The following is a 23,907-nucleotide window of genomic DNA, read 5'->3' as shown; positions in this document are numbered from 1 at the left end:
CTTTCAAAGTTTGAGCTAAAGTTTCCGGATCCTAGTTCCAACCTCGAAGAACTTATTTCCTATCCAGACCAAAAGAAATTAACTAACTAAAAGAATTCCTTTTCAAAGAATTATTTGGTTACATAAAGTTTTTGGTTATTCAGTATGGGGAGAATGGTAATATTATTATTTCTCGTCCTTTTAAAACAATATTTTTTTTGGTATTTTCAGCACCTGTAGTAGCTTTTACCCCTTGAAAGGCATTAGCTTTAATGGGAAGGATAGATTATTATACATTTGCGTTCCAAATATTTACATTTCTACCTTTTAAAGTGAAACTATATGAAGAATACTTTTAATATAAATTGCAATTAAAAATGGCGCTGCCTGACAACTTGTGATAAAGTATGGCGTTAACTGACAATTTAATCCTAACAGCTATAATGACTTTTGCAATTACGTAAAACTTAGCTTCAAATTTCTATGATGCTACTATTTGCGCTGAGTAGATTATACATCATATTTCAATTTTGACATTTGTTATGTTCAAAACTCTGTGATGGAGAGTGACACATACTTGATTCTTATTTGCCCACTTGTCTAACGACCTTGCGAAAAGGGCATTCGGTCATTTTTTCTTCTTCTATCATTATTATTATTATTTGTTTGATAAATTCTTTATTTAAAATGTAAACATTTCGTTGAAGAATGACGTGATTGATATAGCTAATCAATTTTTGAAAACTTTACCGAAATACAAGGGAAACCCCCTATTGTAGTCTTCACTTAAAACTCTATCTTGGTTATTGCAGTGGCTGTTATTCAATTACCAACGACCACAACCTTACTGAAATCCTACCTGAAGACTTTGCTTTGAAAAATCAGAAAAATGGTTCAAAAAGAAAATGTAAGAGGAACATATGTTTATATATTTTATTTAGAACAACTTTTAACTGAACCGCATTTTTACAAGTGTAGGTTAAATGAACATTGAATTGAGCTTTTTTTCATTAATTGGAATCAGAATGATATTAAAGCAATTTAGTTAAACGTGTTATGATCAAGATAAACTAACAGAGCACTAATATTTTTTTTACTAAACATTACTATTTCATGAAAAGAAAAAAATGATTTTGAGCAAATTGAATTTACTAAAATTCAATGAATCTCTTGAATACTGAAAGACCTGAAAGATTCTATTCAAAAATCATAAAAGAAAGAGAAAGAAAAAAAAAAAAAAACCAAACACACACACACTCAGGGAGCTTACATGTACCTTAGATTGATTAATTTTATTTAGAAAATACAATTTTTTTCAGATTTGAGATTTAAGAGTCCGATTAAAATGTCTTCTTTGCTAAATAAACCATCACAAAAGAACCCTGTAACCAATGTAAACGCAAATAAACATCCGACTCGTTCTAATGTCTCAGACATATCAACTGAAAGCAACACCAAGCCAAATAAAACCTCAAAGTCAACAAAACCTTATAGTGATGTTACATTTACCGATAACTATGACGTAAGTCTTTGTTATATTATATGACTTGAAGGTGCAAAAGATTTGTAAGTAAAATATAGAATTAAAATAAGTTGTATAAAAATTTTGCTATTGAAAAATCAAAATTTCTGTACCCTAACAGATTTGTCCACTGTAAAATAAGTTCAAAAAAACTATTAATTTTTTTTTTCACATCATTTCCGAGAAACATATCTTGTAGATAATAGTTATCAGACTTCGTGTATAACAAATCAAATGTTTTTCTAATCTTTAATGAATGACTTTAATCAAAAAAAGTTTTTAGGTGAGCTGAAACCAGGTAATAATAATCATTTTTTCAAATAGACAAAAATATTAATTCGCTTATGTTAATAGGCAGTGCAAGCTGAAGTAATGGGTTCCCGTAAACAAATAAACCGGCAAGTAACTCCAGGAGTGATTGACAATAAAAAGTGATAAAACCAAGTTTTTATGTCAGTTAAAGCCCAAATCACCTTTTTTAAAAGCATTTTTCTAATTTTTCTATATTTTTAAAATTAAAGCACTTGAGCCACACGCAAATTGCCATACTCCTCGAATAACAGGGTAAAAAGGCAATTTAGAATCCCATTTAAATCAAAAAAGATACTAATCTATTTTTACATTTCATAAGTAAAAGACACGTTCACGCACATACAAACCCATTTAACAATTATAGCAAAAAAAACAACAACAAATAAGTCATCATTCTCAAAAGCAAGAAGGAAAAGTGGAAAAAGCAAAGAAAATAAAAAGAATGCCCTTCGTCAAAATCAGAATAAGTCAGATAAAAAACGTGTATAAATTATTCATTTGATAAAGGAAAGTTATAAAAAAAAATTTTGACACATTTTTTTAAAAAGAAGAAATTCGAATCGCTTTCTAAATGTGTTTGAGCCACGAGTATTTGATGAATAACAGTTCCACACACATCTTTTACTTTGGGTTAAAAGGAGAAAAGGAATTTTAACCTGCCTTTAACTATAATCAAATATTTTGCCCTAAAAAAAAATAATTTTTTAGTTACTTTTGCACGTTTCCTCTAGACGTTCAAATTCCTTTTCTTAACGATACGGATTCTTTCTGCATTCGTAAATAGATCTCTACAAAGGTAACTAGTTTCCGTGTACCATTGGTGAATAAAAATCTGTTTCGAATTTTCGTAATATACTAGTTAAATAGAAGGAACACTTGAAGAAGCAAAAATTCTTCCAGCAAATTAAATTCCATATCGTCCTCTTCAACATGAGCATTCGATTTATCTTTTAACCTCGAGTTTAATTGGTCAATTTATTTGCTTTAAAGATGTCAACCTTTGAAGCTGAATAGTAATTTTCAAGCATTAACTGAAATTAAAAAGGCCATTATTTCTCAATCCCTTATGAGCATAAACAAAAGAGAAGTAGCTAAATTTGAAACGTCAAAATTTCTCAAAAATGTGAACGTTGTTTTTCTAGGAAATGCCGTAGCCATAAGCTATTGTATTTATCCTCCTTAGGATAAAAACTGTGGCGGAGATGATAAAAATCGAAAACGAAAGTTAGAACACACACACACACACACACACACACACACACACACACACACACACACACACACACACACACACACACACACACACACACACACACACACACACACACACACACACACACACACACACACACACACACACACACACACACACACACACACACACACACACACACACACACACACACACATTTAGGATACACTTTATGTGACGCATAGGATTATCTATATTTAGGACTATGGTTTAACACCACTTATGCTGGCATGTCTCGAAGACAACACAACAGAAGTTGTAAATTTATTAAAAGAAGGTGTTGATGTTGATGCCATTGATAGTGTAAGCTTTTTATCATTACTGTCTAGTATTAAAGAAAGAATGCTTTAAAGTTTTCATATATGTAGTTAGCATACAATTTTGTGTTGTAATCAACAATTAAATTTATTGCAAAAATTTTAACAAATAAAATTTATTTAATTAGGATGGGAGGACAGCATTATTTCATGCAGCCTCATCTTCCTCAATAGGTATTGTCAGTGCTTTACTTTCTACAAATGCTGATCCATTTGTTGTCGCAGGGGTACGTTTAATGTATTTTCTAGGTTAACATTTTTGATTTGTTTAATATTTGAATATAAGGTATAAGTAAGTGCATAAAATTTATTAAAGTGCTTTGAAGTACATACTATTTAATTTATCATTTTTCATTCAAATAAAAAATATCAAAAAAGAATCTGTCTCAATATTGAAATAACAGAAATTTGTTATAAAAGATTTCAGAATACTGATTAAATAGAGATTTTTAAAAGGTTGTAAATCAAAAATTGCTAATTAAAATATGAATTTGATTTTTTCAAAAGTGTTTCATATGTGTAGATATAGCTTCCATTTCCTGTGGTACTTCAATAAAGTCAAATATTATGTTCAATACTCCCATTTCATAAAAAAAATTTGTGAATGTGAACTTTTTAAATGAAATAAAAGTTATTGAATTGACTTTTTCACCCATAACATTTTATCACATTGTAAATGATTTTTTTTCTCTTAAAAGCTTTGCAACATATACTTAATATTAGGTTGAGTAATTTAAAAAGTAATATCTTTAGTAAGAAATATAACTAGTTACCTAAAATAATCAAGTAATGCATTACAAAATCTGATGCTTAAATGACATAATTGATTACATAATACAGAGCTTTTATAAATATTTAAATCCTTATTATTTATGTATAACTCTGTAATTTTTGAAATAAACTTTGCAACAAGTTTTAATATTTAATTACCTGATATAAAATAAACACACAATATAAAAGTTTAGTTTTATAAAAAATGTGTTATCAATCTTTACAACAATATTTGTAGCGATATGAAAGGAATTGTTTGCATCAAGCTTGTATTAGAGCAAAGAAATCAATTGAAATAATCAGATTGTTTCTTAAAGTTATGGGAGATGTAGCAAAGCTAGAGCAAGATAAGGTGGGAATGAAGATTTTTTGTAATTTGTTAAATTTGCAGTTTTTTGTTTGTAAAGTTTGTGCTTTGAAAAGGATCTTTTCACTTTTAATACAATAGTTAAATTTTGAAAATATTGTTTTTAGATCATTAAATCTTAAATGTTTTTTTTTAATAAACATTTTAACTATTTTTTGGGTAAAAATGAATTATTTTGATAGGCTGGATTTTTAGCCCTTCATTTGGCTGTATTTGCTGGGCATCAAGATATTTGCAAAGAGCTGCTAACAACTCATCAGCGTGAGCAACTTTGTTCAGTCACCAGACATTATGAAGATACAGTCCTCCATTTAGCTGCAAGAAAAAAGCACTTGGAAATTATAAAATTACTTGTACAAGCAGAAGCAAAAATTAATCAAGTCAATGTAAATTTCGTTTCTTCAAATCTAGCTATTATACTAATTATAATAATATATACAAATTTTATAGATATCATCTATAACAGTTTTTTTGACTGACATAAATAGTTGAAATTTAGAAAGAAGGTCAAACTGCACTTCATATTGCTGCTGGAGAATCTGATGTTGAATCTGTTGAATATTTAATAAGTGCAAATGCTTCAGGAATTATTTCTGATAAGGTTTTTTTTTAAATAACTTAAGTTATTGTAGTTCAACTTTATATATTTGATGTAAAATATGTGACTAAATTATTTATATTTTTATTTTCAAGCAAAGTTGTACCCCTTTACATATTGCAACAAAAGTAGGGAATGTCCAAATTTTGGAGCTGTTAATTGAAAAATGTCATGCAAATATAAATGAGCGCTCCAAGGTTTTTATTTATCTTATTTTAATATTTTATTTTTACAATTTTTTTGTCAAAAAAAGTGTTTGATTTAACAATTTTTACTGGGTAGGATGGAAGTACTTTCATGCATCTGGCAGCAAAGTCTGGACATGTGGAAGTTCTGCTATACTTCTTAAAAAATGAAATGCCCATCAGGACTCCTAATCGAGTAAGTTTTTAAAAAGTTTTATTTGTACTTTTATTTAGTTGTACTATTGTTTAGTTGTACTATTATTTAGTAAAATATTAGAAAATATTTTTTCTTGCTTTTTAAAAAAACTAGGTTTTTTAATTTTCTAAAATTTTACTGCAAATATTTTTTGTCATAATACATAGAATGGTGTTGAAGCCTTGCATGAGGCCTGCAAGAGAGGTTTTGATGTTATTGTAGATTTGCTTGTTAAGCATGGAGCACAACTTGAGAAATATACGAAAGTAATTCAATCATAATTTAAACATCTTTTACTAATATAATTATACTAAGTTTACTTTAAGTTATCATATAAATCATTATTGTACTCGATTTTTTTAGCATTTAGTATAATTCATATTTTAAAAACTTTTGCAAGACTTTTTTTATGCAAAGAGAGTAATGAATTATAATTACTAAATAAAGACAGTTATAAATAATGAGCAATTTGTAATTTATACTTATATTCCTTTACTTATTTTCATAAGATAAATTAGATGAATGTTGTCTTTATAAATAATTTGAATTTATATTTATTACTACTAATTTGTCAAATTTTGTTATTTTTTTTAGGATTTTTACATGCCACTTCATTTAGCTGTTCTACATGGAAAGTTCAATGCTGTACGAATTCTTATTGGTTATGGTGCTGATGTGAATGCTTTAGGAGGACCAGTAAGAGATTTAAATGATTTTTTTTACAGTTTTCATCTTTTAGATATCAAGCTAACATGCATGGAATACAGTTTCTTATATCATGAACTAAATCTCACATATACTAGAGTAAAATCATTTGAAAATGCTTTATTTTAGGTTTCTGATTGTTATTTCAAAAGTATTGTGGAAATTTTTTAAAATTTTGTTAATTTTATCTTTCTTTAATGTATTTATTTTCATTAGTTCATCCTTTTCTAAAATTAGCAGACATTTTTTTTCAAGGTTGTTTTTCTTGTTATTTTTTTATATATAATATAAATCTGCATCTTTTTATATTTAATAACTTTTATATGTTTCTTTAGAAAAATGAAACCACCTTGCATTTTGCTGCTAAGCTGTCCAGATATTCAGAGAAAATAACTGAAATTTTGTTATCAAGTGGTGCTAATCATACTATTTTGAACTCTGTAACCATTATTTAATTACTTTTATTTAAAAGAAATGCCTTTGCTTTTCATTTGCTGATAATTTTTTGTTTTGTTTATTTCAAGCTTCTATGTATTTTTAGTATTGTTTCTTTCTATCAAGTATATTATCATTATTGTACCATTGATGGTATCAACTACTTATATTTGTTCAGGATGGGGAAAGTCCCCTTCATATTGCTGTTCGTTTAAGAAACTCTGGTACTGCAAAATTGCTCATTAATGATGGTGCCTCTTTAATTAAAAAAAATTTGGTAGGCTTCTTATTTAATGAAATAGATTGTGAGGTGATTAACTCTACAAATTGTAGCTTTATATCTATTGTTATAACTGATGGTGATCATAGTGTCAAAAAAGAAAATAGTAATTTGTTATTATTGGCATAGTAGCTAAACTGTAATTAGTCTACCCCTCTGATTAATCTTTTTTTTAAGTCAGGCTAAGTAAGCTATTTCAAAATCAAAACTTTTTAAAGAACTGATAAAGGATATATTATATGTACCAAATTCTGCTATCTTTCAAATCCAATAAATGTAACTAAATAAAAAGTTTTAAATATTCTATATACCATCAAAATATTTATGCTAAAAAAAAATTGAAATCAAGCTATTCAATTGCCCTTTTTTATAAAATAAAAATACATTTCAAAAAAGTTTTCTGACACTCAATTTTCTAATGTTTAACTTTTATTTCTTATTTTTTGAACAAATGATTGCTTTATAACTTCTGACAGCTTCTACCCAGGCTGGTGAGACACCTCTTCATCTAGCTATCTCAAACTCATCTGTTTCAATTTTGCTGTTGCTCCTTGATGAAATGAATAGAACTATGAATAGAGAGGAATTTCTAACACAAATAAATGCTAGTAACAAAGTAAGTGAAATTATTTCCTTTCAATTTCACAGATTTTTTGCTGAACTGTAGTTATACAAACTATATTATAAACTGAAATTAAAAATTTTAAAATTTAATTATATGTTTTTATTTAAGCTTGGAGAAACAGCACTTCATTACTGTGCAAAAATTCCTTCTAAGTCTGAAACTCACAATGTATACACAGATCTTACCAAGCTGCTTTTGGATAATAATGCAAATCATAATATTCTAAACCTTAAAGTAATAATAAATTACAATTTAAAGAAAATTAAATTAATTTTGAAATGTGTAGTTGTTTTTTTATTTATCAAGTATTGCAATCATTCTAATTAAGTAAGTCATAAGAATATTCCTTATGTGGGTATATTTTTCTAAAAAAATTAGCATCATTTATCAAAAAAGTTGAATTTATTTACACATTTAATCTGAAAATCAGTCTTGAGTTTTATGTAGTACATGAAGAATTGGACAGTTAAGTTTAAAAAACATTTGATTACGTTGAAAATCACAGGAATATTTGATTATGAATACTTGATTTAGTGGCTTTTTTTTTAGACAGCTGAGACTCCTATTCATTATTGCTGTCAAACAGGTAACACAAAAGTCCTAAAAATGATTTTTGCATCCATGTCTCCAAAAGAATCCCTTGCTGCTGCAAATTTTCCTAATATGGTAAATAAATTTTTATTGAAATAAATCTTTAAAATTAATTATTGAAATCTGAACAGCATTTTTTCCTTTTTAGAATGGATGGCCACCTCTGCTTATTGCATGCCATTTTGGTTACTCAGGCATAGTGAGAATACTTCTTGAGTATGATGCAAGTCTAGATTATTTTGATCAAGTTAGTTTATAGGTCTATAATTATGTGGTTTGATTACACTAAATTTGCCAACTGTTTTTCTGATATAAATGTATGCTTTTTTTGTTTTGAATTTTTAGTATTAAAAAAAAAAAAAAATAACAATATAGAAAAGTTTTTTAAAAATGCATTTAACGCTGTTTTTGTAACAAGCAACAACAAATTTTAGGAGGGTAAAACAGCTCTCCACATTGCGTCACAAAATGGGTATGGTACATGTGCTGAACTTTTGTTAGAAAAAAATGCATATGTTAATGTAAAGACCAAGGTTCGTTTCAAAATCTTTTGTGTTTTAATATAAATGATAATAAAGTTAATAAAGTTAACGGAATAAAAAGAACCTCATAACGATAGAAATAAATTGATATATTTGTTAAAATTAGATAAATTCAGAACTTTATTAAAAATGAACTTTAATTTTTAAACTTATACTTTTACAATTTCAGCTTGGGATGAGTCCTGTGTGTCTTGCTGCTGCAAATGGTCATAGTCAACTTATTGAATTGCTTGTTACTAAATACCATGCTTCATATAATATTTTAGCATTGGTAAGATTTCTTCTAATTTATTGCTCCTCATGCTAAAAATACATCATGTTTCAAAAGTAACTTTTTTAAAAAAAAATTCACATTGCATAATTTTTTAATCATGAAGAAAATTTCTACTTTTTTAGAACAAACAATCTGCTCTTCACATGGCTTCACATAATGGACATTTGTATGCTACTAAAACTTTACTAACACTTGGTGCTGATCCAATGCTGGTTGATATGGTAAAAATATGCCATATAGTAGAGTGAAAAAGTTATTTTTTCTTTTTAGTTTTTCTTTGAATTTTTTAAAGAATCAACTGAATCAACACAGAAAGTGGATAAGAATGAACTCTTATTTTGAGTAAAAAAACCTTAAATTTACAGAACATAATTGCAAAATATCATAATAATTGCTGTGCAAAAATTAAGAATTGCCTTATGACCATATTTCACAACTGGTTTAAATATAAACTTTACTAAAAAATTACAGCAATACAACTTAATACTCTGTAGCCTTTAGAATCAATAAGTGCTTGTAATTGCTGTAGTGTAAAATCCACAAGTTTGATAAGTGTCTCTATATCTAAATGCTTTCCCAAGCATTTTTGATTGCCTTAAATAAATTGCATTTGTTTGATAATCTTTGACCAATTTAAGATCCAAATATTCCCAACAAGTTACATAATATTTAAGTGTTGACTTGAAAATATGGAGCACTTCTGGAAACATTTGGAAAACACTGTAGAGTGAAGCTCATTTATGAACAATTGTTTATCAAAAAACAACATTTTAGTGTGTATTTAGGATTGTTGTTATGCTATAAGATCCATCTTCTCAGTAGTTTTTCCTCTTAAATGTTGCAGCATTATTTCTTGATTATGTGTTTGTACCTATGTTGATCTGTAATACATTCAATAAAATGAATAGGAGCTATAGAATCTCTAACATCTTCAAACCATCACTTTTCCTCCACCATGTTTCTTATCTGGTGATTTGTACTTTGGATCAATTCTTTGGCTTAGAAGACAATGATCATATATTATTCTCTCCAACCCAAAAAGCATAAAATTCAATTGGTTGCTGCAAAGAATTTTTACCCACTTTTTAGTGGTCAATATCAATAAGGTTTAGCAAACTTGATGCAGACTTTTCTGTTAATTGCAGAAATAGAGGTTTTTTGCTGATTTTCTACCAAACATATTGCCATTGTACAGGGATTGTTATGTTGTATCAAAACTGCTTTTAACATTTTAATTCCGAGAGATTTCTGTATTCAAATTTGCTGCTTTTTTTGGATCAGTTTTTCTGCTTGGCTTTGGTACATTAAACTGTAATGCTGTTTTGCTATGATCAAATCTTTTACAATTAAAGTTTTATACTACTCAATTTTAGATAAATAAGGTTATGGAAAGTTTTTTGATTAACAGTTTAAGTTATTATTTCAGGAAAAGTTTTTACAAAAAGTTCTTTAACATTTTTTATATATATTTAAAGATTATTTTAAAGAAAATTCAAGCAATTTACAAACTAAATTTATTAAATGTTGTTACCAAACTTGTGTGACAATATTTGCCATTTTTTGTAAAGATGTTTTTTGAAACAAGTATTAAACTATTTTTTTTTTTAAATTTCAGATAAGAGATGATCTAAATCAACTTCTCTGAAAGTTTCAGTTTAATTGGACTTTTCAAACTACTATATATAAAAAATTTTAAATTTTTAACATTTTTATTTTAAAAAAATGTTTTAGAAATTTTATAAATGTAGACTAACCTTTTAATCAATATTGCTGAATTAATTATTTAATTTATGCTGTCTTTTAACTCACAGTTTATAGTAGAGAATTATGGTTATATAAACTATAGTGAAAATTTATGGTTTATGCTAATGGAAGGTTTAAATATTTTGGCCTATAATTTTTTTTTTAGAATCTTGCTGCACCTATTCATCTTGCTGCTGAAAATAATCATCCTGAAGTTGTGAAATTGTATTTGGATTTAAACCCTGAGCTGCGAAAATTATTTAATAAGGTTAATGTTTAGCTTTTTCGTATTTTAACACAACTTCAATTACTTAGGCATTTTTTGATAAATTTTTATAGTGTTTAAACTGCCCTAAAATTAAATTGATTTTCTAAGATTTTCTGCTCATTTAATTTATTGCAGTATTTTCAGTTTATCTTAAATGATTGCAATTACTGTTATTTACACTAAATTAGAATAATTTTCAAAGTTGTTACATATCAATATTTAAAACAGACAGACCTTATGGATTATATAATATGAACACCAAAGTGAAATAGTTTGTGACTGCAGTCAACGACTAACTCACAAAGGAGATTTTTAACTTAGTATATATTGGATGATCCATAGATGTATTAGAAAAGAGAAACATGCAGAATGACCCAAAGTTATATCAGAAGTTATTGATAGGAATATATTATACTCATCATGTCAAACCTACAGTTGACTTTCCACCTGTTCCAAACATATATTTGGAACAGGTGGAATCAAATGAGTTTAACAATGTTTAAGTACAAGACTCTCAATATCAATTTCCCATAATGAAAAACAGGATAGTTTTGTCATGGTATGAGAATATGCAATATGATCATTTCCATCAACTAAAGTAGTGTTTTTTTGGCTTTCTATATATTTTTCCAGTTTTATATCTTAGTAGAAACCATACCACAGATGTTTCAAACAATTTTGTTGAATTGAAACAGCATAAAAACCAAAAAACCTACACATAATAGAAGTTATTGTAAGAAAGTTCACCTGGTTTATTAAATTACTATATACTTACTATACCTATTTTAACATAATAAATATATAGCAGCAACTCAATTAAAGTAGAAATCTTTTCCTCAGGATGGTAACAATTGTGTACATATTGCTGCATCTAAAGGAAGTCTTGAAGTTATGATAGCACTATTAAAAGTTGATGCAACTATGGTAACATCTAAAACCAAGGTAAAATTTATAAGAATTTACCTTTTGCTAACTCTTTGTTACATTTTTATTTTAAAATTTATTTTTTTATATTTTAAAAACTTTGTTTTTTTTGTAAAAAAGACAACTCTTCAAACTCCACTACACATGTCTGCAATTTACAATCAAAGTGAGCTAACAGAGGTATTGATAAGAAAAGGCGTACCATTGCTTGATGAAGATAAAAATGGAATGACTGCTCTTCATTTAGCGGCTCAGTATGGTTCTCGTAAAGTAATTGAAGTTCTTAAGGGAAAGATATCTTTTAGTATTGTAAGTTCCAAGGTAAACCATATTTAAAAAATTACTGTTTTATATATATATATATTTTTTTGTGATAGTAATTTGCAGTGGGTTAATTTTAAAAGGATATTGGTATAACTAATGCTGATCCTTTAGACTGGTATGACACCTTTGCATATTGCAGCAGAATATGGACAAAGTGCTTGTTTGGGAGATTTCTTGATGAAAGTTCCTGGAGATATTCTTAGCCAAGTAAATATATACAATATATATATATATATATATATATATATATATATATATATATATATATATATATATATATATATATATATATATATACATATACATATATATATATACATATATATACAAATATAAATATGTCAAACACATGTCATAAACATGTCAAACATATATATATATATGTATATATACATGTATATATATATGTATATAAATGTATACATATATGTATATACATATATATATATACATATATATATATATATATATATCTGTGTGTGTATATGTGCATTTATACATATATACTAGTGACCTTTCTGTTCTGTATTCTTCTGTTGTATGTATGAAATTTATTATACTTGTCCATATACATTACACTTGCTTTTGTGGACTTACTCTTCTTACAGATACCATAATGCTTTCCCATATATTTGAATAGCAGAAGTGCAAATATCTTTTTCTTCTCTTTTTTTAGTTTGAATTTACTTTAAGCATCTAGACTTTTATTACATACATTACCTTTTCAATCTAATTAATTGTTTTATTATTACTATTATTTATGTTTTTCTACTTCAAATTAATGTTGTTGCTATTATATAGAGATGAAAGCTTTTGAGAATTTAATGTAAATTTTTACTTTAGTGTCCAGTCGGAAAAGTACAAGCTGAAACAGAGGTAGTTTAATTTTTTTTCATGAGGCAATTATTAAAATGCTAAACTTGTTATATAAACTTATTTTGAAAGTAAGTCCATTTATCAATTTTTCTTTACTGAATGTAGCAACATTTATATTTTGAGGTTAGCTGCCATAAACTGGTCAAGCATATTCCAAATTACATGATAATTTTCAACACACTTAATTCAATAATTATAAAGATAAATTAATTAAATACTAGCTCTTAACTATGAATGGACTTAGGTCACTCTCGAAATAAATCGTACATATATATCCTATGTATACACCCAACTATGTACACACATATTCACACACATATATATATACACGAAGATATATATTTTCATAAATATGTATTTATCTATATATGTAAGTGTGTGTGTTTGTGTCAATGTCATAATTATAACATAATTTCTATTGAGAATGAGGAATTTAACAAATAGATGCATACAAAATTTCCATTCACTGGGTTGTATTCATGTATTCTCTTAACTAACTTTCTTAAGGAGTTTTAAAAAAAAAAATTAGAAAATCAAAACCATTCTGTTTTTCCCAAGATTTTACAAAGCTGTATTCAGAAAAAAAGTAATAGCTGTTATGTTTTTATATTTATTTATGTTTTTATGTTTGTATTTACTTTTTATTGTACAGGAAATAAAATGTGTGTGTTGGTTAAAATTTTTTTCAAATACAAAACCACTTAATACTAAAATCTTTTTACTACTTTGTAAATTGATGTTAGTATGGAATTGCACTATGTGGAAACACAATTTAATAAGAAAAATTGTATATTACAAACTAATATTGGTAGATATTGTAAAAATTCAACAACATAAGATAAACACATAAAAGTATTTTAAAAAGATGTAAAGGGTACTCATGATGGCTAACAGTTGCAAAAATCCTGTCAATAATATTGTTTTACATATATTACTATTAATTTTCTAATTTTTTAGTTTGGGTACACTTGTTTACATATGGCAGCAAAGAATGGTCATGATGAGACTGTGAGGCAACTTTTAAATTCTGAAAAGATTGTAGTTGATCAAAGAACAGCTAAAAAAGTGAATTTTTTTTGTGGCAACTTTTAAAAGTTTTTTCATCTTAGGTTATTTTAAGTAAATTTATATCTAGTATTGCAGTATTTACTTTCATGATGATCTAATAGAAGGCATCTGCCTTGCTAAAGTTTATAGTAAAGGACATACTCCATTGTAAGCTTTATAAGGGTTTCCTATTTTTTAAAAATTGTTTTTCCTCCCAGAATTCATAAAATATTAACTAAATTTTGTTGTTGATCAGATTTTACTTTGAAAACTAGTTTTCATTTAATATGAACTTTATAAAAAAATTTCTGTTTTTTTTGTAATCTAACAAAGAAGGCTTGTTAGATTATACAAAATAAGGTCTAAAAGTTTAATTAAACAGAAATAATTTAGTAATTTAGTATTTATTTTTGATATTAAGTTTACTAATAAAGTAAGGTATTTTTGGTAATTAACTAAAATATCTTTTTCCATTTTTCTTATTTTTAAAGGTTGTAGAGATAATCAGTTTACCATCATTTTGATAGCAAAGTTTCTAAAGTATTTAGAATAGAGTTTTTTAATTTCAAAAATAGATTTTATTTTCCTTTGGTTGTTTTAGTCACTAGTTTATAATTATATTCCTATCATAAAAATATTTTGAAAAACATCACCAGTTTTTTCTTTTTTGTTCTTGCTCTAGGGTTTAATTCCATTTCATTTGGCAATCTCTGAAGGTCATCTTGATGTTGCTAGTCTTCTTTTAAGTCGTTCTTCAGAGCAAATAGCTGCCAAGTGCACTTTAGGGAGGTCATCAATTCATTATGCATCTACAAATAAACAACTCAAGCTTTTGCAGCTTCTTATTGGACAAGGAGCTGACATAAATGATGCTGATAATGTAAAAATCATCTTTATTTTCCATTACATCAGTTTTTACTTCTAGTTTTTATGTTTAAAATGGTTTGTATTATCTAAATTTAATTTAAATCTAAAATTTTATTTGTTTATCTATTATCTAGCATTATATTTCATCTATTTACTAATAAATATAGTATTACATATTTTTCTATTATAACTTTTAACATTACATTTATCTGTTATAAGTTTAATATTGTACATATTTATCTATTGCAAATTTTGCTATTATCATTTATTTATCTATTAAAAAATGGTAATATATATTTATCTATTACAAATGGTAATATTATGTATTTATCTATTACAAATGGTAATATTATGTATTTATCTATTACAAATGGTAATATTATGTATTTATCTATTAAAAATGGTAATATTATGTATTTATCTATTACAAATGGTAATATTATGTATTTATCTATTACAAATGGTAATATTATGTATTTATCTATTAAAAATGGTAATATTATGTATTTATCTATTACAAATGGTAATATTATGTATTTATCTATTACAAATGGTAATATTATGTAATTATCTATTACAAATGGTAATATTATGTAATTATCTATTACAAATGGTAATATTATGTAATTATTTATTACAAATGGTAATATTATGTAATTATCTATTACAAATGGTAATATTATGTAATTATCTATTACTAATGGTAATATTATGTAATTATCTATTACAAATGGTAATATTATGTAATTATCTATTACAAATGGTAATATTATGTAATTATCTATTACAAATGGTAGTATTATGTAATTATCTATTACAAATGGTAATATTATGTAATTATCTATTACAAATGGTAGTATTATGTATTTTTATCTATTATGAATTTTTTGTTTTTGCCACTTTGAAAATGAAGTAAAAGATATTACAATAATTATTTACTTACTAATTGTAAATCATTTTTCTTAAATCAAATAAAATAATCACACTTTCTTTATTTACAAAGATAGAAATTTTCTGGTTAATTACTTTGTGTAGCATTCTTTATGATTTCTATAACTTCAAATCTTTAGTTCAGATCTTACTATTTGATGATTTTTTAACCTCAGCATTTTTTACTTTTCCTTTTTTTTAACCAATTAACTAGGTTTTTTTTTTCATAGTTCTTTAATCTTTTTGACACATTTTTATTCCCTGAAGTAACTAGAACAACAAAGATCTTAAATTAAAAACTTTTTAATAAATGTATTTTATTCTACATACTGATAAATGAGCAGCCATGCCAGAAAATTAAACATTTGTTATAAAACCCAACAGCCAGTAAATTAATTGTTAAAGCCAGGCTAATAAATTAAATCATTAAAAAAAACAAAAAAAAAACTAACTCTTAAAATTATATTGTTGCTTTTTTTAGAACAGTATTTTAATCTTTCATAGAAAATTACTGTGTTATACTTCCACAGAGTTAAATTTCTTGAATTTTCAATATTTTTCTATAATTACCATTACTTAACTTTGTACTAAAATTTAGAAAGGAATGACGCCCCTTCACTGTGCAGCAGAAGCTGGAGTCATCGAAAATGTTATCTACTTAGTTGAAATGGGTGCTGCTACAACTTTATTTGATCTAGTAAATGAGATTTTTATTTATAAGTCTGCTTTTTCATATCTAAAAAAACTTTCAAATTTGATGAAATAAATTCAATTAACAAAGATTATATTATAATATTTTAATCATTAAGAATAAAAAGTCTTTACATCTCATTTTTGGTGTATCAAAGTTGTTACTACTAAAGCTGTTGTCCTATTGAATGATTTTTAATGATTTTATATATGAATATTTTTTTTTAGGAACAAAAAATTCCCCTTTTATATGCTGTCAAAAATCACCACATTGAAGTTGTATCATTTCTAATGCTGAACAAATTTGATGTTGAAAATTTAATAAACAACAGAACAGTTATATGTTTTTATGTTTTTTTTTTAAATAACAAAAAAGTTGTTAAAAATTTTTTATTAAGGATAAAAATGTAATGCATTTTTTCATGAAGTTTCTATTTTCTTAGTTCCTTGCAGACCTCATGTTTTGTTGTAATTTGAGCAATAACTTATCTGTGCAAGAGATGATTCTCAACTCTCCTGCACCTATTTACACAGCAATAAAGTTAACTCTTGCTTACCGGAGAGAAGCAATAAGAATAAAAGATAAAAGTGATGACTATATGCAGATTGAAGAATTTTGTGAGGTAGTTTTTAGTTAGAAACTTATACTAAACTGATAGTTTTTTCTTTACTAAATTCAACAGCAATTTATGATGAAAGGTATTTGTTTACACCATGTTTGTTTTTGATTTTATCTAATGCATTATTAAAATATGAAAAAGACTTTTAGATTAAGTTTCTATGGAATTTGTTATCACAATCGGACTAAATAAAATCAAGACTTATTTTTTCAGAGTGTAAATACCAATGGAAGACACTAAATAATTGATATTTCTTTTAAGGAAATTGAAAAAAAAATTTTTCTTTTTCTAATGAAAAAAATCTTTAATGATACAATATTCTAAAAAATACAATTTTGTTAGCAACTTTTAAAATTGATACATAATGAGGGACTAGTTTGAAAAAATACTTTGTTCTACGTACTTGTAACTCATAAATATTTTTCACAGGAAATTAAGTGATTAATTCAATGATGTTTAAAATTTTATGGAGATTGTTTACTTTAAGGTAGATTTGAAGTCTCTGTTATCTCAGTTTGTTTCAGTTCATTTCAGTTCATTTTAGTCCTGTAGCCTTGGTATGTGTAACTCAGGTGATAGGTAATGTGTTCAACTAATGTTTGTCAGGTTTATCAAGATACAAGATTTGAGGATAAAAAAGATTTTTGAGTTTCTTTACACAGTTAGACCTGCATCCTTCAGCTACAAAATTGTTCTAGTTGGCTTCTATAGAGCCAAAAGTTATTTTCTCTCCATTTTCCAGTGAACTTATACTTTTTCACGAGGGGAATGCATGCTTACTTGTTTGATTATTAACAACAAATGATGAGTTTTTATATCATATGCTACTGAGTATCTTACATTAACCTGAGTAAGTGGTGTAAACTATCTTCAACTAAGTCAAACCAAGGGTTAATTAAAAGCAATATCATCTAAATATTCATGTAACCTTTCCATCTGACTGTTGGTCTTAGTATGCAATTTTCTTACCTGAAATTTGACACAGGTTATTGCAAAATTGGTTTGTTTTTTCTTTTTGATAGGTTTAAAGTGTTTGAAATATTCTCAATATTTCTTCAAAATTCTTGATTCAAACTATTTATGGGATATATTTCCAAGTGCTTCTGATAGACCGATCAGATTTTTATCAACTTAACTCTTATAGTAGAAGTGAGTTCTCTTTCTTAATTATATCAAGTACCATCCATATCAATGACTTTTTAATAAATATAAATGATCTTTTAATCAATATCAATGATCTTCTGATCAATATCAATAATCTTCTTAGCTTTTGTCAATGATTTTGTGGTAAATAAGTATATAAATAAATAAGAAAAAACATAATCCTATCAACACAGAACTTTACGCCAGATGCAAGATTGAGGTTCAGCACACACAGAGCTCTCTCTGTGAGCTCGCAACTTTCTAGTATAAGAAAATTGGCTGGAACAAAAGTTAAAAAAACGCTTTGGTATTCATCATTATCATCTTGTTTACATTTATCCAAAAAAATAAAATAGGCTTGATGGGAAAAGTATTAAAGTGTTTGACAAATCTGATCAGAAACAATTTTCAGAGAAAGAGACGGTGTAATAGTGATGCTCTCTCTTTCTTTCAAATATTTTTTAAAAATCATTTCTAATTTTATCTGATCGATGATAGTTTGAAAAAAATCTATGCTTTTTTTATAATTAAGAGTGAGCAGATCATCTTATAACGTAAAACTATGTGGCTTCAAGAAATTGTTTGCAAACTCGTGACTTCTGTTCAGTTAGTGAACTAATTTTTTTTCATTTTAGTTTCCAGGTCATTTTTTAGGGAGCAATAGTCATTACGCTTAGGCAAAAGAAGGAATGAGTTTATGAAATTTCTTTTTACTGCAAGTAGATGTTTATTACTTTAATTCTGGTCACCATTAAAAGATTTTTTACTGATTTACTTTTTTCTTTAGCAAATGGCATACAAAATCCTTCATGTAGCCACAAGTTTTGAATGTGAAGCTTTATTAAGCGCTGTTGACGATTCCAAGCAATCACTTGTTGACATATTAATCGATAACGAGTTTAAGGATTGTGTTGCTCACAGTAACGTACAAAGCTTTTTTTCAGAAATTTGGACTGGTAAATTTAAACGGAAATTTAGAGTTTTTTTTCATATTTTGTACTTTTTTATGTTTATATTTCAGAAAAGTTTTGAAGTGTTCACCTTACTTTTTTTATAGGTGACATTTTTCCGATCGAAGGATCTCTTTTCTTGCTCGTTACTAGCGTCTGTTTTCTTTTTCCTCCTGTATGGTTCTTCCTTTGTCTTCCATTTCATCGATTAAACAAAGTTCCAACTTTGAAATTTATTTGCCACTTGGTATCTCATTTATACTTTGTTATTATATTAATTCTCGTAGTTGCAGTACCTTGGGACCATTCTTTTTTGGAGGTAGGTACAAATATCCTGTAATATTTCTGTAAATTTTTTTTGAGCAAAGAAAAATATAGTAAATTTAGTGATGACTACATCATTTAATATTTAGCAAGCTATATTTGAATATTTTTCTTGATTTTTAGACTTGTTTAAATTTTACCTTTACTGTTAAACTTTCTATTCTATCCGAACTTTTCTTAGATTTACCCTCTTCCTTGGGAATGGATGCTTTGGATTTGGCTTAGTGCGATGTTTTTAAACACAGTAACTGATCTGGAGTTTAGTTACTTTAAAATAGTGCAATGTATGATTGCTGCTTCAGCGTTATCACTCAATATTCTGGCGTACGTTTTTGCTGATAAGACAAGGGAAAATTTGATTTATGCTAGAGATAACGTATTAGGCCTTATCTTACTCAGCCTCTTTGTTCAGTTCTTTCTTGAATTTCTAGCGATGCACGAGGTGTTTGGACCATGGACAGTCATGATAAAAAACTTGGTGATTGATGTCTTAAAGTTCGTTTTTGTACTTTTTGTGTGTATTGTTGCATTCACAATGCATGGTGCTGTCATATACAAGCCTGTATACAATAAGACGAAAGTTCATATCCCTGAGAACGTTTTACCATTTAATCATGTTACAAACCTAGCTATCATGGATATTTTCTCAGACAGAGTTTTTGCTTGTTTTGGTATGGGAGTAGTTCCCGCTCATTTAACTGACGCTCAACTACTCAAGAGTCCAGCAGAGGCATATGCAATCGATGTTTTGAGCTATGCGTTTTATCAGATTATAGCAGTTGTTGTGCTTATTAACCTGTTAGTTGCAATGATGGGGAACACATACTCAAGATTTGATGGAAGGTCAACTATAGAATGGAGATATGCACGAGGAAAAACTATTTGGTCGATGACCAAAACACATACGGTACCAATTCCTGTAAACATAATAACAACATTTATAATTGTGGTTCAGGTTATGCTCTCAACCTACTTTTGTTGTTTTCGCGCCAACATTGCAGATTTAAATCAAAATTTGGGTCTTATCGGAGATACTGAAAAAAACAAAATTAACAAAGAAAAAAAAAAGAAACCAAAAGCCAAAAAAGGATTAGATATACGCGAAGTTATTGAATGGAAAAAAGTGATCGAAGAGTTGTATGTTACTCTGAATTATCACCCTCTCCAATTGAATGACTACTATGAGAGATTAAAGAACCCTACTAAAAAAAAATAAAAATAGCATTGAACTAGTGAAAAAAAGTGAATAATAGTAAAAAAAAGCAATTAAAGTTTTAATATGGTTTACATAAATCTGCACCGTTTGATTTTGTGTTAGAAAATGTGAATTTTTTTAAAGCTACTATTTTTTGTTGTTGTAGCCGTTGCTTTGTTTAGAAATACGGTTTAAAAAGTATTTTGGTGTCATTCCACGCCAAACCATCTAGTCCATCGAATCATTTTGATCTTGGTAACTTGTTCGAAAATTGAAAGTTTCCGATCATTATATCGAATGTTATTAAGACTTCAAATTTAGCCTGGTTTTTGAAAACAACCCAGTTTTTACATCAATTTAAGTTTATTTCAATTTTTTAATTACCAGAAAAATAATCATAAAATAGTAAACTTGATTGAATAAAAATCATATCAAATAATAGTCATAACAATCTAGGTTACGAAGCTAAGCACTTTAAGTTAAAAAAAAGTATTTTAAAAGAAAGAAGATGAAACACTTTATTAATGGTTTGTATAACTTATTTACTTGGTTTTTGTTTAGTGCAAATTAAACAAATTGTCAAATTAGGAAGATATAATTAAAATTATTTTAAAAATGACAAAAGTATCGGATTTTTTTACGTAAAATTTTAGTAAAATATTATTTATTGAGAGTTTTCCCTTTTCAAGAACACTTGAAAATGAATATATATATATATATATATATATATATATATATATATATATATATATATATATATATATATATATATATATATATATATTAGGGTGATCCAAAAATGACCAAAAAAATTTTTTTTTTTACTTTTTGTTATTCCTAAGGTCTAAATGTGTTCATTTATAAAAGAAAACATTGTACCAAAAAAATCAGCCAAATCGGTTAATATTTAGAGGTCACGCTGGGGCGATCTTTATACCCCTCTAAAATTGGAATTTTCAAAAGTTCAGTAAAATATTGACCTTCGTTTTCTGTGCACATTTCGGTTATTTACCGTTCGATTTTAATAAAATAAAAACGAAAATAAAGCTCTTATTACGCATAATAACTTTTGTTAAACAACATTTCCTTTTTAAATGCGTATTAAAGCGGCAAAATAAATTGCAAACTAAGCCAAATTTCATTATATTTTATTATATTGGTTTATTATATGGTTTAGTTCAGTTCGAGACTTTATCGAGAGTGTTGTGATTCCTGAAATAAAATTACAATAGTTTATCTATTTTGCTTGATTAATAATATTAATTACAGTATTTTAAGAAAGTGATATAATTGCGAGTTTCAACGAAACTAATTTTGTTTGGAAATATAGGTGACAACAAAATATATTTTCATTCATACACTGTATTAAAGAAAATTTAAAATGGCTGCAGTCGCAAAGTCAACACGCAGTTCTACAGCAAAATGGTTAATTGGTCAACCAATATCAATGCTTTCCCATCTTAAGCTTCCAACGATTTTGGAAGTATTAAAATGTTTTTTTTTCCACCATGAGGTGAAAGGATTGAGTATACATGAAAGTTCGGTAACAGTTATCAAATCAACTTGTGAAATTTGGGAAAAAGCTAAAATTCCTATAATTCGAAAGGATAATGCAGTTACAAGGCTTGAAAAATTTCATAAAGAATATACGGATCTATTAAAAGACAGAAATAAGAAATCAGCTGTTGCTAGAAGCAAAGTAACAGACTTTGAAAAGAGAATTATGAAACTTTTTGATATTGCGCCAACTAATGTTTTTGATTTAATAAAAATTGCTGAAGATCGCGATTTCCTCATAGATCAACGAGATGATAGAAACATGGTCTTGGGTTCCATTGATAAAGATGATGCAGAGAAAGAAGAAAATAAAGTTTGCAGAGAGATAAGTTTGGATAAACGTTTGCAAAAAGAAGCGTTAAGGAAACAACGCTCTAAAGAAGTAGTTGTTCTTGAGAATTCAACTTCGCCTTCAAGTTCTGCTAGTAGCGATCATGATGATATCGTAGTTTTGAAAGGAAAAGATGATGTTGCAGAAAGCTCCGGTCTGAAAAGGAAGCGTTCTATAAAAAAAATTATTACCCCTGAAGTTGTCGCTTCCTTAGATAGAGGAAAAGTAAGCAATCGTGTGGCAATGCGAACTATAACAGCTACAATGCAAAATTTAGGAGCTCCCATTGAAGAGTTTTCTATATCTGTTACTACTTTTCATAGGGCAAGAACTGATTATCGTGAAACTCATTACAATGAAACGAAAGAAAATTTCAAACCGGATGTACCTCTCGTAGTTAATTGGGATGGAAAAATGATGGCAGACATCGATGGAAGTGGAAATGTTGAGCGTTTGTCAGTTTTAGTAACAGGGCGTGGTGTTGAAAAACTTCTGGGAGTGCCAAAACTTTCTGATTCAAAAGGAGAAGCCATTGCTACTGCAGTCGTAGCCTCCCTCCATGAATGGGACTCTTCGAATCTTATTAATAATCTCTGTGGCATTTCGTTTGATACCACAGCTAGCAATACAGGATCTGAGAAAGGTGCTTGTAATTTACTTGAAGAAAAATTAGGAAAAGAATTATTGAATTTAGCTTGTCGTCATCACATTACTGAAATTGTTGCAGGATCTGTGTTTAAAATTTATTTTCCAACAACGTCCGGACCAGATGTTGCTATTTTCAAACGATTTAAACAAGCCTGGAAGAATATCAAGAAAGATGATTTTAACCCAACAGTGCAAGATGAAGAAGCTGAAAGATATCTTTCAAACGGCTCGATTGAAAAAAAATGTTTTCAAGACTCACAACCACGAGATGATTATAAAGAACTTCTTGAATTATGTCTAACATATTTAGGAGAGCAACCTCCTAGTGGAATAAGATTTAAAGCACCTGGAGCCTTCCATCATGCTCGGTGGATGGCAAAACTTATTTATTCAATTAAAATATGGTTATTTAGAGATCAGTTTAAAATGGTGCAACATGAATTAAACGCAGTAAGAGATATTTGCATGTTTGCTGCGTTAATATATGTTCGACAGTGGTTTACTGCACCACTCAGTGCC

General features: G+C 27.4%; 1 protein-coding gene across 3 annotated transcripts; it reads left to right on the top strand.

The window, feature by feature from the left end:
• Positions 1-1,219: 1,219 nt before the first annotated feature.
• Positions 1,220-21,053, top strand: LOC145189141 (uncharacterized). 3 transcript variants are annotated; one of them, XM_090077340.1, is made up of 32 exons: positions 1,220-1,501; positions 3,267-3,368; positions 3,511-3,609; positions 4,392-4,505; positions 4,703-4,906; positions 5,020-5,121; positions 5,214-5,315; positions 5,401-5,499; positions 5,667-5,765; positions 6,094-6,195; positions 6,540-6,644; positions 6,818-6,916; positions 7,407-7,535; positions 7,653-7,778; positions 8,094-8,210; positions 8,284-8,382; positions 8,570-8,668; positions 8,847-8,948; positions 9,074-9,172; positions 10,861-10,962; positions 11,803-11,904; positions 12,007-12,207; positions 12,322-12,417; positions 13,054-13,086; positions 14,044-14,151; positions 14,816-15,013; positions 16,529-16,627; positions 16,849-16,956; positions 17,064-17,243; positions 19,171-19,339; positions 19,441-19,652; positions 19,839-21,053. In XM_090077340.1, the coding sequence occupies exons 1-32, from the start codon at positions 1,325-1,327 to the stop codon at positions 20,871-20,873; spliced, it is 4,818 nt and encodes a 1,605-aa protein (XP_089933466.1). In that variant the 5' UTR covers positions 1,220-1,324; the 3' UTR covers positions 20,874-21,053. The 3 variants fall into 3 exon arrangements, with proteins under 3 accessions (XP_089933466.1, XP_089933467.1, XP_089933468.1); XM_090077342.1 differs by lacking the exon at positions 1,220-1,501 and adding an exon at positions 2,591-2,609; XM_090077341.1 differs by lacking the exon at positions 5,667-5,765.
• Positions 21,054-23,907: the final 2,854 nt, after the last annotated feature.

The sequence above is a fragment of the Hydra viridissima genome, unplaced genomic scaffold (genome assembly GCF_058129835.1).
Source record: "Hydra viridissima isolate aposymbiotic clone 2 unplaced genomic scaffold, HvirCarnegie_v1 scaffold_2, whole genome shotgun sequence".
NCBI lineage: Eukaryota > Metazoa > Cnidaria > Hydrozoa > Anthoathecata > Hydridae > Hydra > Hydra viridissima.
The sequence above is the reverse complement of the archived record's forward strand: the minus strand, read 5'-3'. Positions and strand labels throughout refer to the sequence as shown.

Bases quoted from the DNA above. Each gene is read 5' to 3' on its own strand.
- LOC145189141 (XM_090077340.1), top strand. From the start codon at position 1,325: ATGTCTTCTTTGCTAAATAAACCATCACAAAAGAACCCTGTAACCAAT. The intron at 5,316-5,400 runs GTTTTTATTTAT...TTTACTGGGTAG, and splicing joins ATATAAATGAGCGCTCCAAG to GATGGAAGTACTTTCATGCA. The intron at 5,500-5,666 runs GTAAGTTTTTAA...CATAATACATAG, and splicing joins CCATCAGGACTCCTAATCGA to AATGGTGTTGAAGCCTTGCA.